Consider the following 18,061-nt stretch of genomic DNA (forward strand, 5'->3'; position numbering starts at 1 on the left):
TGACCCTCCATCATTTTTACTGTTTCTCTGGGCGGGATAAGAGATGTAGTTAGGTTGAGAAAACAATAAATGCGGCCTAGCTGAGATCATTTGACTTGGCGATCTTCAGTATAGCTGTTTTACAGCCGAAGATGCGCGCAGTAAAAAGCACGGGACTTTTGAAACAGAGCGGACAAAAATAAAAGACGTTTTAATAATTTCTAATGTGCTGCGCAGCCTTCATATCTGTTTGTGAATGACTCCATCAGTTTTTTTCAGCGTTTTATTACATTGGCCGCAGCACAGGAATCAGTTCATATCATTAAATGAATGAAGACTTGTCGTGTCGTTTCTAAATCACTTTTTATATGTGTAAATATATATTAAATAAATTCCCTGTGACGTTTCTGGTTAATATTAATGGAATATTTTGGTTATTGATAACAGCTTTCGTGTGACGGTCTGATTCTGGGTGCGTTGGTGATCGATTTATGCGTTTGTGCGCCCTCTAGTGTCCGAGACTGAAACAACCAGTCGATGCGGATGTTTTAGTGTTTCAGTTTTTGAAAAGAAGTTGAATGCTCTTTGCAGCTAATTTGATAGATAGTATTCTTAATTACCAGTTCTTTTAGTAACAAGTGCACTTATAAACACAAATAAGATCAAATAATGGCAACCTCTCAATCAGGTTCTGATGCAAGGATTTTGAGGGAAATGGCCAAATATATGGAATGAGATGGCTTTGCATTTTAGACTGACAGAAATTCAAACAAAGTGACAATGACTTATCTTTTGTTTAATAGAGAATGGACATTTGCAGGTATTTTTGGGTGTCAGACCCCAGAGGATGCTGCCTGTTTATCATGGTTGGTTAATGAAGAATTGATGTTTCTTGTGTTTGGTCACATAAAAATGTAGTAGATGTTAGCAACAAGAATAATACAAAGCCTCCCACACATTACCACTGGTATTTTCTCAGTCTGTGCCATAATGCCAGTTTTCCATTTCCCAAGAATTCCCTCTCCTAAAAATCTTGGAATCAAAAATGCATGACTCTGGTATTGTAGTACATGACAAACTGATAAGAACCAACTGAGAGGGAGGAAGAGAGAGAGAGAGAAAGAGAGAGAGAGAGAAAGCTGGTCCTGAACCAGTGAAGTGTAAGTGACTATATGTGACAGCACACCACACTTCATCCATGGCAGTCCTGCAGGGATGAGCCTGCCTGCTCGCCAAAGCGTCCATCTGTCTGTGGCCCTGTGAGAAGGATCCGCCATACAACGCACTTATACTCTGTTTCATGCTGGTCTGCCTGGTCCACGCCAACACGATCTCTGCTGGTGGGAACTATATTTACAAACCGCTGCTGTGGCATTGGGTAGTGCACCATAAAAGATTAGAGAAAAACTACTTTGCATTAGCAGATAAACCAGTTAAACTAGCAATGACTCATAAAAAGAATAACATCTGCATACATTCTTGCTCACATACTCAAAGATACACCCAGCCAAAGTTAGGCAATTTTATTTTAACTTTTTCATCTCAATAGAAATTTTTAATAAATAAACATCTGTTGCAGGATATTGACAGGCATATTAGAGGAACATCAGTCATACAGCACACTCAAATAAAGAAGATGTATTCTTTTAAGCTCGACTGGATATTATTTGGAGCACAGCAGTGATTTAAACATCTTGATTTATGAAAAGAAAGTTAGGGCTTTCATATACTCTTAGCACAGAGGCACACATTGCACATTGCTACATTAGGATTTTGTCACAATTAAAACAAGTATTTATACACAAAGATAGTGAAGACAAATTCCACAGACATTTCATTTACTGAGAGCTTTTGCAATGTTTTACCCTTCCTTTCTGTTTGTGAGAGTTCTCTGGATTTATAGTCTTATATCAGTCCTGCTTTGACCCCATCCTTTCATGCGCTGTATAGTAACCTTTCTTTACTCCCATCTCTTCCACTATTTTCGCTTGTTCATTCACACCCCTGCTCTACCCATTTCTCCTCCTGCCACCCTCACAACACCAAATTTTTCCACCGTTCTCACAAGGGAAAGACCAGGAACCCAGAGAAGGTAGAGTACTTCCAGCCTCCCATCAGATTGCCTCTCTCCAGTCTGAGGTAGGCCTTGTCCCCCTTCTCCATAATCACCAGGCCGGCATTGGTGGCAGCTTCTCTGGTCACATCTTGATCCCCAGCAAAAGCTGAAATCATTGGCCAGCCATTCACCATCAGGCTGACCTAAGAGACAAGAGGTAAGGAGATTACACAGGGCATGTGGATCAGTTGGAATGTCAAATACAACTACTGCAGTCGAAGTAGGAGCATACCTGAATAGTTTGTCTGTTGTAAGCCTTTACAACATGGAAATTAAAACTGTACACCCCTCTTCGTGGTGCCAGGAAGACGCTACTCTCTTGGTCAAAATGAGTGCCCACGTTAACCAAAATCTGATAAGATGGTGAGAGAAAGGCAGGTTAAATGATACACGATGTGGAAACTAAAAGTAACCATCATGATATGTAGCGAATGAGCTATTTTAAAAGAGGATTTGCATCATTACCAGCAGACAGACACTTATCTGTAGTTTTATACTCACATTATCAAAGTAGATGATCATAGTGCGGTTACTCATGTCTGTAGGTTCATGGTTGGTCTGGCGGCTGGCGGAGAAGGCCACTCGGCCAGAGCCAGAGCGGACAGACATGCCCAAAGCATTACCGGCGGGCTCAGATGAAGGAGTGGAGTCGCACACCACCAAACATTTCCCTTCAAGGATGATGGGCTCTGTGTCATTCTGGCCTCTGGACCCCAGTGGTCCCCATAACAGCAGCACAGTCAGCAGAATCAGGAGGTCAAACTGGACTGAGCTAAGCTGCATGCCTGAACCTTGGATGTTTGTTGGGATATATCTCTGTTTGATAATGCTGTTAACAAGTGTCACTCTGGGCAATTTGAAGTGTAAATACGCATGCTATAGTTAAAGAGACTGCCCTTCTGGAAATCCCTCAGCCTTTCTCAGTTAGAAAGAATCAGAAGAGAGAGAAAACTGTTCTTGATTAAACCTGTAGGCAGGTTTAAGTAAAGCAACAGAGCCAGCAGATGGTGGAGATGAAACTCAGAAGGGTTCAGAGGTCATAGCTGCCAGTCAGAAGCTTTTTCGTTTGCCCCTACAAATCCCAAACCTCCTGTATGTGCTGGGTCAGCAGGGTCCAGACTGACAATCACAAAGAGAAAAAAAATCTTGTTTTTTGCAAGTTGATTTCCTCAGCACAATACAAGACGAATGCAGGGATGGAGCTGGGAGAAGAAGAGAGAGCAGATCTGAGTTCAGGCTCTATGCAAGGGAAGAAGACGATGTACGAGGGAGGGGTGAGGAAAAACAAAAAGTGATGAGGTAGGTTTCTGGAGAGGTGACAGGGGGAAGGATGTCAGGCCCAGAAGGGAGTGAGAAAGAGAAATAGAGTGGGGGAACAACTCCACTGAGTGACCATCTGTTTTCTACACATACCCTCCTCCCTCCTTCCTCACCTCCTGCAACGTCAGCACGCACTCCCTCATGCACACTTGTGTTTTTGTTCACACTTTCTACTCAATTTGCAGCAACTACACTTAAGAAATGCCTTTTACTTTGTTTTTATTCACTCTTTATTGTCTGTGGAGGTTTAGCAGCCCTTTTTTTTTTACTAATTTAAACCGTCTTAAATGAGATGTTTTAGGGTTTCATTCTTCTCTCTATCTTTCTCAACTTTATCAGAACAAACCACAACAAACAAATACAACAACTTATTGGTTGGAGAAAGATTCACGTTATGGAAAAAATCGCAATAATTCACTATAAATCAAATACTCTAACATGATTTAACTACTTGCTTTGTGAATTAAAAATCTTAGAATAAGTGAATAAAAGTAGATTATCACCTGTTTCCACTTGAACAATCTTGTATGTCATATCAGGTGAACACAGTTGTTTCTGCCAGCAGATGAAGAACCGAAAGAAGCTAAAACAAATCCGTCCTCAAGCTCTTCTGTCACAGTATCTTACAGCACAGGAGTGGAGCTGATCACAACCAATCCAGAATACGCTCTGATCTTTTTGCGTCTCTGTCTCTCTGTGTCCTCGTTCTCAGCCAACCCCCCCATCCTCACTCTGTCTGCTTCTTTCTCACCCTCTACGTTGCTTCCACCCACTCACCTTTACAGTGAAATAAAGAAAAATAATTGGGTATGTGAGCAGCTTCAAAGAGCAAAGTTAGTGAGTGAGTGGCAGTCGTTTCCCTTTCTTCTGTAATTTCCAGTGAAAACACAGATTCTCTCGTTTGTGTTCAAACAAAGAGTTTTTAAAAAGGAGTTACATAAGATTTTTTAAAGAGTTAAAAAAGACCCAAACGCTCCAGCTTGCTGCTTGTGCACCCACTTAACTTTATATCTGTGCTTTATGTAGCCATGTAGCCTCTTTTATAAGAGTTTATAGCTAATTTAAAGATTGTTTAACAGATCACAGGCACCAGTTCCCCCATAAAGGTAATGTTTTCTTTATGAGCATAAACACATAACAGCCCGAGGGTCCACCTACCACCAGAACTAAGGTGCTCACAAAAGAACTAAAAAAAAAATAATAATAAATAAAAAACGAAAAGAGTTTATTTGAAAGATTTGCAACTTTTCTTATCAACTTATTTTGTGAGCATTATGGAATAGGAATGCATGTGTTGAAATAATGTTCCAATACTATTATTTTTTGTTTTAAGAAATGAGTCACTGCAACTCTGAACATGCAAATACTTTGAGGTCCTTTCTGGAAATAATTCCCATGTCCATAACACATGCTCACAGTTCTGGGAGACACAGTTTTTCCTGTTTTTCTAGGAGGAAGAGAAGAAGTCAAGCTCAGTCTTAGAGCAAAGCTCCTGGGAAAGGATCCGGCACAAGTCTTCGTGGTTTTGTTCAAGTCAAAGAAACCAACCGAGCTGTTCCCCAGGTCGTCCTTTCTGAAGCCTCAGACTTTGACAATAGAGATGCGACTGTTAAGCTCAGCTTTGTAGAGTCCAAAGCCCAAGCACACTGGCTGAGTGAAGGTCGCTGAGAAAGTGTGAAGGTGGATCAGATTGTTGGATGATCCCACCTCTGAGAAGGTGATAGTGCCTGCACTGTAGTCCACAGCAACTGCAACTCGGTTGCCGACCATTTGATATGTGAGACGAGTCTTCCTGCGGTTGTGCCAGGCTGCAAGCTTCTTGTCGTGTTGCTGTGTCAAACTCCATGACACCTGGGGATAAGACACGAAGACGATGAGGAACATGTTTTTCTTTGGGATGAAAATGGATGTGATGAAGTGACACATTTAAAGTATAAAAGATAAAAATCTGTAGAACAGGCCACATATATGCAGAAGCTTAATGCACTAAAGAATGAGCAGGTGAGTCAGTGATTAAAGTAATCATTAGCTGCATGTAGCATCCATGTCTATGACGTTTGGCACTGTGTGCAAAATGCCTCAGTAAATCACCATGTCATTTCTGAGACACTGTGTCAGACAGTGAACTTTGATTGTAAAGGATGAGGTGCTTCAAAGCACTACATGGACATATCAAGACTTTCTTGAATTGAAAACTAGTTAAGCCTTTTCTTTCCAGCTAAAGTGGAGAAAACAAACCCAGGGAAAGACAGCCTCTTGAGAAATGTTCATAACAAACACACTACAGTTATTTCTGACACCACAAACTGATTCCCTCTCATTAGTTTACAGACAAACCAGATTAAAAGACATGTAATTAAATAGCTATGTTTCTGGCATTTTTGAGTAAATATTTTACAACAACTTTTCACAGTGTGGCACTGAAATAACTCTGAGGAAACAGGACCTTTTTTGTCCCCCCTCTCTTTGTTTTCAGGTCAGTTAGTCACAGGTTTCAGATTAAATCAGGGAGGGTAGAATATAAAACAGCAAGGTAACATGGAGAAGGATTAAAGATAGCATATCAGGCAAAGGAATCTCCTCTAAAAGAGTGGGGTTTGAGTCCTGTCAGTGTCAAATGAAGTGGACAGAGCGAAAATGTAAGATCTGCAGAAGGAGGACTGTATTATTTATTCCATTAATATTATTTAGACATAAACCTTATTGTTCCCGAAGGCATTAGCTTCTTTCCCCTTCCGTCCAATGCTTCGATAGCAGATGGCAACATCCCAGAATCCCTCAGCCACCAGCTCCCAGTAATGAGTCCCAGAGGAGAAGGTCTGAACCGTGAGGACCTGTGGCCAGTGGTCAAAACGCTCGGGATGAGAAGCGCAGGGCAGGCGACTTTTAACACGCGAAACTGAGCGCAGGTCATCAGAGATGCTCAGCAGAGGATGGGCCGTGTTTGTGTCCAGACTTAAAGGACTGGTTACTGTGAGGAAGGAAAAAATAAAGAAACTGATTTCCTTCAGTTATACTGGCTGTGCTTTCTGTTGGTTACTTAATGGGGGCAAAACTGTACATGCAGCATACTAGTGTGCTTGGAAAAATAAGAAAAAGATTTTTGTATTTTCAATTGACTCGATTTATATCAGCTGAACAATTTATAGAGGCTGTGTTGGTTGCCTCAGAAAGACTATTTAAAGTCTTTTCCTATAAACATATATATATATCTGAAGATGAAAATAATTATTTAATTATAAAAAGTACAAATAAAAAAATTAATAAATAAATGAATGACTGAGTAATGTTGAAAAATAGCTTGCTTTATATTCAAAAAGATTAATTTGTGTTGTTAGATGACAACCACTTCACACATTTTTGCCATTAAACATTAATCTAAGTGAAGAGATGGTTATAGCTTCCATTGTCGCTGAGGTAAACAGCTTCTTCCTTCAGAGGGACGGGTCACAGGAGAACAAAGTAAAGTTAGCTGCTCTAAGCGATCACATTTCACTCATGATAGACTATTTACAATTTGACATGAGTATTCTCTTCCAGGACCTCAATGTCTCCATCCACAGGGTACAAGGAAGTACCGGATGTTTTGATGAGTAAAAATTATATGATGCAGCCTTCTAATGCATCAGATCTCAATCTAAGAGAATACCTTAGAGAGCTTTTGAAATGTAAGACAAGTGTCTCTACTACTATTATTAAAACACTAAATAAAAGAAAATGATTTAGAATCAGTGTCAAGGTGCGCTGAAGCTGCGTGATGGTTCTTATTTGGACACTTTTTTGTAAATCTAAATCAAGCTGAAAAAGTTTTTCCGAGGGTTTTTATATAGAAACTTAGACAAAGCCAGGCTAGCTGTGGCCCTGTTGGTTCAATCTTTGTGCCCAGCTGCTGGGTTTACCTGAAATTTAAAGGATAAATATGTTATCTGACAAAAGAAGCATGTAACATTACTAAACCATTAAACTGCTCCCTCAAAATAATTATAGGGGCTTCAAGAAACAGCCAAATGCATAATATGGCACTTACAGAGCTCCCTCTTGAGTTCACTGAGGCATCGGAGGGTGGCGGTGATAAACTCCCGATATTTGCTTTCTATGTCTTCTAGAATGTGTTTCCTGTCCAGACTGATGGGGTCAGGGGTGAAAAGTGGGCAGTTCAGGTCGGCTAATAACCTAAAAGACAAAACCCCAACACACATGTGGACTTAGAAACTCATGGAAATGAAGAAACATGTATTAACTGTGTGTTTTGGGAACTATTTTATTAACTGGACTCTAATTGGTCTCTGTCTTTCTAATAAAACCACTTCCAGACAAGAAAATCTGAACATAAGTATTAATGCAGCTCACAACATAACCAAATACAATCTTTCTGCTTTGCTTTGGACTTACTTCGTGTCATCTGATTGAAAGGCCTGAGGGGGAAGAAAGGTAAAGGACAACAGAAGGAAACATGTCATAAAACATTTGCAGAAAGAACTTCCAATGTCCCTGTGAATCTGCTCAGATGGATGAAAAAAAGGAAACAACACAAGGTCACTACATGTGTGGCTGACTGTGTGCTTCCTTCTGCTACCGCCTTGTTCCTCTCAAGAACTTCCTTGTGGCTCAGCTGTAAAAATAAATTAGCTTTAAAACACATTATTTGTTGAAAACAAAATATATAGTCAAAATAAACTCTGGAAATTCAGTTAAAAATTTTTAATTAGATTTTTGTGTTCAATTTTTTTCCCCTTGACAACATGCTCAGTACAGTCTGATGACCCAGCCCCTAATATTATATTAATATACTTGCTTTTTATTTATATATATATATATATATGTGTGTGTGTGTGTGTGTGTGTGTGTGGATGCAATTAGTGTTGCGAGCATTTGTCTGCACACCATCTGCAATGTGCTTTGACCAAATTATGACAGAGAATTGTTTTGTTTTTTGTTTTTTTTTTAATTGTGATTTTTACAGCTATTTTCTTTACAGCTCATTTTAGGACATATAACTTGACTCCAGTCCACCAGTTTTTCCTGAAAATCTGAGCAGCTTTGCTCATCAGTTGATTTAAAATGGTGAGATGGTTGAAAAAAACAGATTCATGTTGTGAAAGAAACTCAGTGACACGGAATAGTAGAGTTATGTGAGTGATGCATGGAATGACCCTGAAACGTTCAATGTGGTGATAGCAGAGAAAAAAGTGAGGGAGTTATTAAATATTGAGGATTCGGTTTGTATAAACTTCTCATTAAGGGTTAGGAAAGTACTGGTCAAGGACATTACTTTAGTGGGCGTCACTTTTTTGTGGTCTGGGGGACTCTCAGGGATAAGATTGTGTTGTTTTTAATTAAAACACTTTGTAAGGTGATTTCTTTGTACGGAAGGTGTTTTTAAAATAAAGTTTGTTTGATTGATTGATTCTATGGCCTCGTTCTCAATAAATGTTCCACTGCTGTTTTGTGCACCAATGCAAGCTGATGGTTGAAAAATACATGTGCTGTTAGATAGAAAAATACATGGTAAATATGCTACAATATTGTAGAATAACTACAGTTTCCCTTTTCCATTTTTTCTTTTACTGTACTAGAGAGCTCATCATGCTACTGATGATGTTTCCCCTCCTGTAACAAAATAAAGGTGGGAACAGTGTGGGTTGCACCAGACCCCTGTAAAAGATTATTAGTTCAAAACCCTTCCTGCACATTCTGCTGTACATCTGTAATTACTCACTTTACTGCTTTGCTCCATGGTTATGAAAACCTGACACAAAACAACTGGCTATTAGATATGTTTACATGGACAAATATTTCTTCAATCTGATTGAAATCATTCTAATCAGAGATTAAAATTCAATGTAAAAACTAAGTAAAGTGATTTGATAAGTTGCCCATTTACATGTTGCACAGAATTAAACTGTTTTATATTTATAAAAAAAAGGCCTTCTTGCCAATATATGGAAAGAATAACTGTTTTCCCAACACAAATTTACCAGTGCACACATCTATAGTACTTTAGTTCTCCACTGCCCTGTCCTGAGATAAACCACAAGGTTGTGGATGAAAGGGAGAGCTGATCGAATCTGAATGACTATTTAACTACCACCTATGCAACTTGGAATGTCCAAAAAAATAAATAAAATAACATTCTGATTAAGCCTAATCAGATCAGTCTGATCTGATGAAGGTATTGTTATTCTGAGTGTCTGAAGGAGAGTCCTACCCAGATGAGCAGGAAGGGATCAGTCTCTGCAAGCAGCATGGTGAGGTAGTGCTGGATGTTCGCTGTCTGGCTCATGTCATCTTTCACTTTTGCACAGTCTTGGTGCACACGCTCTATGACCTGCTGTCTCTCCCTCTTGGTGATGTCCCTCAGAGAAACCACCAGCTTCTTCACCTGGACCTGCAGGTCTGAGTCCAGCCTCCCCACCTGATTTTCGTCCTGCTTCAGAGAGTCCTGGAACCAGTGATAAGAGTGAAAAAAACATGTCAGCTATGTAAGTAGCATTTACAGTATCCTTCAACATTTTCCCATTAATTTCATTGGGGAAGTGTGTCCAAACTTTTGACTGGTTCTGTAAATTTGATTGTGCAATTTCTACAGAGTCATAATGCTCAGTATCTTTTAGATGAGACATTTTAACTCACAGCCATGGTGGAATCTATGTTCTCGTGCTCTTTGAGAATTTGTTCCCCATCTTTCAGTTTCTTCTCTGCTTTGATGAGCAGTGTCTGGAGAATAACCTGTGAATTCACAATTTCATTGTTTCAGAAACCTCACAATAGATATAAAAATATAAAAAACACATATACTGTTCAACCAGTTAAGCTAACCTTCAAATCCTCTTCAACTTGTCTGAGCGCCTTCACTTTGTGCTGAGCGTGGTCTCCTTCCAGCAAACAGTCACCACACAAATATACTCTCTCATCCACACAGTAGTAGCGGAAAACCTCTAAGTGTGTTGGACACCTTCGCTGGGATAGATCCCCGAGTGGATCCACCAGCAGGTGGGTGCTAAAAGCTGGTCTCTCCAGATGGGGCTGGAGGTGGCTGGCACACAAAGACACCTCACACCTGAGGCAGGTCTTGACAGCTAGTGGTGGCCGTCCATCTTTTGTTTCGGGAGGGCAGCAGTCACACAGCACTTCACCATGTTCCTCCTGACATTGTGGGCAGGTAAAGCGGCCTTTTCCTTCCTCCTTGCTACTCCAAGCCTCACGGATACAGGCAGGACAGAAGCTGTGACCACATGGCAAAGGATGGGCCTGGCTGAAGCTGTCTCGACACACAGAGCAGGTCAACTCTTCATCTAAGGATGCCATGATGCTCAGATGAAGGTCCCTAATGAGGGCTACTAACTAAATGGTGGATTTATGATATAGAAAGAAAAACATGGGTTAAATTTTATTAGTTAAAAAAAAAACTCCTGCAAATAAATTTAAGTCAATGTCTGAACAAGCAGAAAAATCAAGTCATTGTTTTGGGGTTTGTACAGCAGAAAATGACAGGAGACAGTTAAACAAGACTAATGCTTTCGTTAGCATTTAGCTAGGAACAAGAGAAAAGCCCTGTTTCACTCCAACTGTTCACTCAGACCAATAATCCTGTCTACTGGGTGATTGCCTGCTGAGATCTAAGAATAGATTTCTGGACGTTGCATCAGATTTTACTGAGAAAATAAGGATAAGGTGGACAAAGATAACAGAAACCAATCATAATGCAGGCGATCAACACTAAAACCTTAAAAATGATAGCAAATTCAATCCAAACCTCCCTGACATGTAAACTGACCTTTATAACTTCTTGTAGTTTTACATGCATTTTAATTATTTAATTTACCAGATTAAACTAAAGACAGTATAAGTGATGACTAAGCAAAAGAAAACTGTTTTGACTGTTCTTTTTAACAATGTAAGGGTAAAGGGATTGTAACACTGACCCTGAATTAGCATTAAGTCAAGTTAGACCCAAGCTGTTGCTGTGGAGGGATCAGGAGATCATCCTTACCAACTTATTGTCCTCTTTTTTTTCATATACTCTACTTTTATTTAGTTCCCTTTCATTTTACTTATGCCAGCCTTGACACTTCTACTAAGTTTAGAAAAACAGAAAGAAGAAAAGGTCCTTCTTACCTGCTGGTGTCCTGGTGTTTGCAAATCGCAGCCATTGGTGAATTTGTGCTTTACGTGCGGTCAGTATGGTGACTAATCCCAACAGATTCATGGTACTCTGGGAGGTCACCTTACCCTGAGATGGGAGGGGTGGTGAAGGAGAAGTTATTAGATAACTTTAAAGACCACAAAGTCAGTCTTTGAGGGGCTAACATGTGTATTTTATGTCAAAATGTTTTATACATAATTTAAAACAAAAATACATGAAGAAAAATAAGTGTTAAAGCTAAAAGCTTTTCTAAAAAGATTCTTTCAGTTTCAGTCAGGATATAATAAAGAATCACCTGGTCCTTAAAGGTCCATAAATTAGACAAATTACCTCAAATAAACAACAATACATGGCACATTGTTAGCTAGAGTCTTTATCAAACTAACAAAAGTAAGCCAAGATAAAGAAGTTATATGTGAAAAAATAAATACACCTCATTATGCAAGAGCTCAGGTGGATTTTTGCTCACTCAGTTCAGTGGGCATTTTTTTCATAGACAGCCACCACAGTATTTGAATTTGCTTTGGGATTTTACTAGTGTAAAACAGCAATTTGATATTTGCTTTCTCAGTCATTATGTTGTAGATTTGCTGCCATGTTTGGGATCATTGACCTAATGAATAGTTCAATTTTAGCCAAACTTTAGCTGTCAGATAGATGGACTCACATTTTTTTTTACATTAGAGTACTTTGGCATGTAGAGGATTTCATGGTCAACTCAACGACTGAAAGGTGTCCAGGTCCTGTGGCTGCAAAAAACAAGCCTGAATCATCACACCTCCATCACTTGGTGGTTGGTAGGAGGTGTGTGAAACTCTTGACAAGGTTGACAAGCACCACTTGGCTGTTAATTACTGTCTTAATTCTGACACATTAAGAAATCAAGGTGCAGGATTTGTCCTGAAAAAGTGCAAATGCATATTTTCATTGTATACTGAAAATTGGCACATATGTGCACCTTTTTGTCTGCACCTTTGAAAGAATAATCAGGACCTGAGTGATAAAAATGTTATTAATGTTTTTGTTTAGACAATAACTGGGAAATACTGCCATCACACTTACAGTTAGTGTAGAATCAACAGTAAAATTGTGTGTTTTGGACGGTGGGGGGGGAAGCTTGGAGAAGACTTGCATACAGACAGAGAGAACATGAAACTTCCTGACAAAAATGCCATAGTCAAAATTAAGCTATGAAACTGTCTCAATGCAGTGCAACAGTATTAACCACTACATCATCATAAAGTCCACACCTATCTGTCCAGTGTTTGGCCTATTTGCCTATAACTTCAACCTATTAAAAGTACAGTTACTCTTAATTTCAAGAGATTATTTTGTACTTTAAAATTTAAAAAGACATCAACAGGAAGAATGTAAAGGACTGTTCATGCTCCTGACAGGCTGCTTTTCTGGTAACTGCATCCTTCTCTGAGTGCATGGAAGCAATGGGAGTGTACTTAGTTTGTAACACAGTGTTTTTGCATTTTTCTGTTTTTAATAGATGATGACACAGTATGATATTTCATTTGTTATTGGTTTTTGATATTATATTTACCTAACAGTTAGACCTTGTCAGCGTCAGGGTTTTTTAATGCTCTCATGCATGAAATTTTGAAAATGACAGACGGTGTCATTTTTCCTTTTCACATCACAGTTCCTGTTCAGTTTGGGAGTTTTTAGCCACAGTTATCCACAAGATTAGAGGGACTGTGTGTTTTTTCCTTACCATTAACTTCTACAAATAAATGTACAATTTAATAAAAAAGAAGAAGCTCTGGTATCTTCAATAAAGTATAATGAACCTGAGGATGTGTAAAAAGCCTCAAGGTTACACAACTGCACAGTAAATAAAGGAAAGTAGAGTTTTTTTTTCAAGGTAGCATTTCTGCTGTTGCATCTTAAGAGAATTTAAAGTTAGAAAAACATTAAACTATTTTAATATACATCCTATGTTAACTGTCCATTTGTCACTTACTGTGTGGGAGTTTTAGAAAATTCCTAAAGAACAAGTCTTTGTACTTGGATTAATAAAATCATGAGAAAGCGTGATGGTTTCTGAAAGATAAAGATGCACAACATCCCTGTTACTATAGTAACACACACCATTCCTTTCTACCTGCGCATCACACAGAAAAACGAGAGAAGAAAAAGAAAAGGAAACATGTTGCTGCTTTTTGGGTGTAGATAAATCAAAACTATGCTTGCAGTTTACCTTGAAATTAACATAAACACCTTTTCGATAAGTAACAAACTGACCAACAACCATTTATTTACATCCATAGACACTCTGCTGCAACAGCTACAATCCATCCCATTACAGGGTCATTAATGTAGCTGCCACAAGCTGCTGCTACAAACCACATACAGTGGTGGAAAAGTATTTGCCCCTTCCTGATTTCTTTTTTTTTTTCATGTTTGTAACACTCAAATGTTTTAGACCATCAAACAAATTTAAATGTTAGTCAAAGACAACACAAGTAAACACAAAATGCAGTTTTTAAATGAAGGTTTTTATTATTAAAGGAGAAAAAAATTAAACCTACATGGCCCTGTGTGAAAAAGCTATTACCCCCCTTGTTAAAACACAACTTAACTGTGGTGCATCACACCTGAGTTCAATTTCTCTAGCCACACCCAGGCCTGATTACTGCCACACCTGTTCTCAGTCAAGAAATCACTTAAATAGGACCTGCCTGATGAAGTGAAGTGGACCAAAACATCCTTAAAAGCTGTACATCGTGCTGGGATCCAAAGAAGTCGAGGAACAAATGAGAAAGAAAGTAATTGAGAGCTAACAGCCTAGAAAACGTTATAAAGCCTTTTCTAAAGTTTTGGGTAGTGATGGTGTGATGAAGCCCTGTGAATGTGTGAAGTCTTTCTAGGGAATTGCTTCACTAAAATGTCACAGCTCATTCGGTTGTACTGACATCTGCTGGTCATTTGATGTCCAGCAGTCCACCAGTGGATTTGTAAACATATGGAACAGTATTGAAAATCTAAAAATTTATTAAAATATATGAATAATCTATGTATTATTTTTCTCTCTCTCTGAATCTATATGTACAGAAATAAATATCAAGGGTGTGTATGTACACAGTGGTGGCAAGAAGTGCTTGTGTGACAGGGACATTAGATGAGAGGGACGGGAAGGTTGTCCTTTACTGATTCTTGTTCAGGAGGGTTAGAGAGTGTTTTGACAGTGTTTGGGGTCAGGCGATTCCTCTTCTGTGATTAAACTTCACCAGCCTTAAAAAACACCCTCTCAAAATGGACTGAAGAAGCAGGTGTGCACAGAAACTGAAGGGCCACTTTGTATAAATGAGGATACAGATGCTTCTGTGTATCAGTATAACAGTGGGTCCTGTTGTCGTGGAATGTTCTGTTCTGCAAGGCATCGCTGCACTTCCACAATAGCCTCTGCTTCACGGCACTGACTCACAGCTGTGTCAAGCAGGTCCCACAGGTTACTACCACCTACAAAACAGTGCAAAACAGTATTGAAGCAAACACTCACAAATATAAATGACATCATCTGACCACTTACCTGAGCTGGATGTTGATGTTGTTGCAGCCTGTGGTGCAGCAGCATCTCAGGCTGCTGGACGGGTCTGTGGGGGAACACTTTGCAGAGTGACAATGTTAGCACATTCCACCCGCAATAGGTTCACTGCCTCATTTAACTTCATTTGTTTGTGGAACCCCAGGACTTTAAACCTGGAGTCCAGCAATGTTGCCAGCATCATCACACTCTCTGTCTCTAAACTGGCCAGATGTTCTCTAAGTCTACAGATTAGGCTGTCAGCTAACAGTGTGGCAAGGTCAGTCTGTAAATATGAGGCTTCACATTGAACTCTGTGGTGGAGCATTTTCATGAACGGTATAACCTTTGAGGCTGTTTCTCCTCAGAGAGTTCCACTATAGCCAGGTGGAAAGGGCCCAACACTATTACAACTGTTAATATATTTTACTAGTAATACAGCATCATTGACACGCAACTCATACTCGGTTTTGATGGAAGAGTGTAAGTTGAATCAAGGATATGTATGCCATTCCTAAATCCCTCATCTTCCACCTCTGAAAATGGCTGTGAATCTTTTATTATCATGGTAACCAGTGCCTCATCCACATCATGTTTCCTGGTACCTACACAGATGTAACATTATGTTAGCTTAGCAAAAGCTAATGTATTTCAGACAAAATTAAGGATACTGCAATTAAAAGAGGTGAGGGGTATATTACATGGCCTAGGATGTGGCTGTGGTTTACTGTCATGCAGTGCACGGTAGTGCCTCATCATGGATGTGGAGTTATTGATGTAAGACAGCTCTCTCAGGTACAGCTGGCACTTCACCTGTAACAATAACATTGCTAAGATGTGCAACAATTAATGTTTTATGAGTATAATTAATTTATACATGTGCATTTATCTATCATTATTTCAGCAGACTAAAGTTATATCTTATCTTAGTGCTGACGTCTTGCATCTTTTTGGCTGCTCCATCTTTGTGGCAATGCTACAGGTGTTGTATCACCTCACTGTCACCTCGAATTACGCAGAGCATTTCCTCACATTTAAGTATGACAAATATGCAATAAAATATGACATCAGAAAGGGGGCAAACACTTTTTCACACCACTGTATGTTTTGTTGGTTGTTGGTGATTTCATCACAGTTTGTGAGACTGGCTGGTTGGGTATCTGAGAGGGCGCTGGATGGTACAATCATCCACAATGATTGAATCGTATGACACAGGCTTTTTGCCTCTCATTTGGATTCAGTCAGTTACTTGACAAAACTTTAAATAAAAACTTTTATCACTTACTGGTTGGATTTTAAGAGATAACTTTATTGTACTTGTTGGAAAAAGAAAAGGACAATGGTTAAGGCTAAAATACTCTTTTTCTCATATATATATCTTTACACATCACAATACCACAACATTTTGTCACTTCCTGGTTGGGTTTATTCAAAGACTTCAAAAAACCATAACTGCTTATTTGGGCTTCTCAAGCAGTCGTGGTCAGGACTAAAACACTTTTTTTTTTAACAATACAGCCATCTCTTTCATAGATGCCACTTTCATAATTCACACCTCTAGAAGTCCTGCCTACTTGAAATGTACCAATAGGTCACTTCAGGCCACATGAACATTTACAGTGCCTTGAAAAAGTATTCATACCCCATAAGCATGAAATCTGTACTGTATCTTAACTTATCTAGACTTTTGTTTTAATCTAGTTATTTAATATTATTTTATCTAAACACCCTTTGAACATCTCACAAAGCTCTGCTCAACCCACCATCAGAAAATGGAAAGAATGTGGCACAACTGCAAACCCACCAAGACATAGCCATCGACCTAAACTGACAGTGCGGCCAAGTACTAAACCAGAGAACTTAAGAGGAGCTGCAGAGATCCCCAGCCCAGGTAGGAGAATCTGTTCACAGGACAGTTATTAGTTGTGTACTCCACATAAAGGCCAGTCATATTTTGGCCAAAATGGTGATATCTGCTGAACTCCACTCTCAAAACTGCAGATTCACCATGCATCATTGCCTGAAAAACATTTAAATGTGACTATAACAATAATAATCCTAATACTGAATACTAAAATGTAATAGCAACCTCAAATCTTTTCCTAGGGGCTGTGGGTTAGGGCTCCTCCTGAAAACCATAGTTTTTGGACCCGGATTATGCTTGGACACTGATCGAAATCTACACTCAGTATATTCTACCTTTTCATATAGCCAGGAAGTAGGTTCACTTCACTAGTATAAATTGTGCTGTTTGTAAATGAAGCAGATTGGTAAGGGTTTTAAAAATAGAGCTATGACTAATTGTGCTGGATTAGGGCCTCTAATTTTTGCCTTTGAGAGACACCTAGTGGTTTTTTGTTGTAAGAAATAAACCACAGCACCTGTCAGCCTCAGTTTTCAGGTTACAATTGGGCGAAATACAATGGCAATATTTTAAGTGTGGATTCTGGTACAATAACTTGTGTTTAGCAATAAAATGACATGCCAGATATTGTCCATACTGAGGCATCTCCTGTCCAGCTCACTTTGACATGTTTGGTTATTTATGACTAATCACGAAAGTATGTGTCTTTATGAGTCAAGGATCCACAATATGGGAGAACATTTAGGTTTAGTTAGCTTTCACTTTATTTATTTATTTATTTATTTATTCTTCTATTCTTTTATTTATATTATTATCATTAGGATTCATATTAGGCCATAACAGCCAGGCTGAGTGTATCCCCGGGTCTCTTCTGCATACATAAAGAGCCAGTGACCGTGGTCAGTATTTCCCTGAGTACTGTCTGGCAGTGAGGGTCATTAATTATAAGAGACGGAGAGACAGACAGCTAACCGACCGGACAGACAGACAGACAGAGAGACAGTACCGCAGCGACCGCAGACAAGGCCGGTGTTACAGGAGCAGGCCCAGACAAACACAAAGAGAGGAGGAAGAGCTGCACGTCCAAGCTAGAAAAATAAT

The 18,061-nt window shown here is 39.2% G+C and overlaps 1 protein-coding gene across 4 annotated transcripts; it reads right to left on the minus strand.

Annotated features, from left to right (window-relative positions):
* Nucleotides 1-1,487: 1,487 nt before the first annotated feature.
* Nucleotides 1,488-11,575, minus strand: cbln12 (cerebellin 12). 4 transcript variants are annotated; one of them, XM_041993669.1, is made up of 9 exons: nucleotides 11,534-11,575; nucleotides 10,235-10,759; nucleotides 10,049-10,144; nucleotides 9,624-9,857; nucleotides 7,808-7,830; nucleotides 7,443-7,588; nucleotides 6,115-6,386; nucleotides 3,919-5,266; nucleotides 2,874-3,297 (listed from the first exon to the last, which is right to left on the minus strand). In XM_041993669.1, the coding sequence occupies exons 2-8, from the start codon at nucleotides 10,721-10,723 to the stop codon at nucleotides 4,997-4,999; spliced, it is 1,530 nt and encodes a 509-aa protein (XP_041849603.1). In that variant the 5' UTR covers nucleotides 10,724-10,759; nucleotides 11,534-11,575; the 3' UTR covers nucleotides 2,874-3,297; nucleotides 3,919-4,996. The 4 variants fall into 4 exon arrangements, with proteins under 4 accessions (XP_041849605.1, XP_041849606.1, XP_041849603.1 ...); XM_041993670.1 differs by lacking the exons at nucleotides 2,874-3,297; nucleotides 3,919-5,266; nucleotides 6,115-6,386; nucleotides 7,808-7,830 and having other exon boundaries at nucleotides 7,474-7,588; XM_041993671.1 differs by lacking the exons at nucleotides 6,115-6,386; nucleotides 7,443-7,588; nucleotides 7,808-7,830; ... (2 more) ...; nucleotides 10,235-10,759; nucleotides 11,534-11,575 and adding exons at nucleotides 1,488-2,238; nucleotides 2,328-2,447 and having other exon boundaries at nucleotides 2,597-3,297; nucleotides 3,919-4,353.
* Nucleotides 11,576-18,061: the final 6,486 nt, after the last annotated feature.

Source organism: Melanotaenia boesemani, chromosome 8, assembly GCF_017639745.1.
Source record: "Melanotaenia boesemani isolate fMelBoe1 chromosome 8, fMelBoe1.pri, whole genome shotgun sequence".
NCBI classification, from domain to species: Eukaryota; Metazoa; Chordata; class Actinopteri; order Atheriniformes; family Melanotaeniidae; genus Melanotaenia; species Melanotaenia boesemani.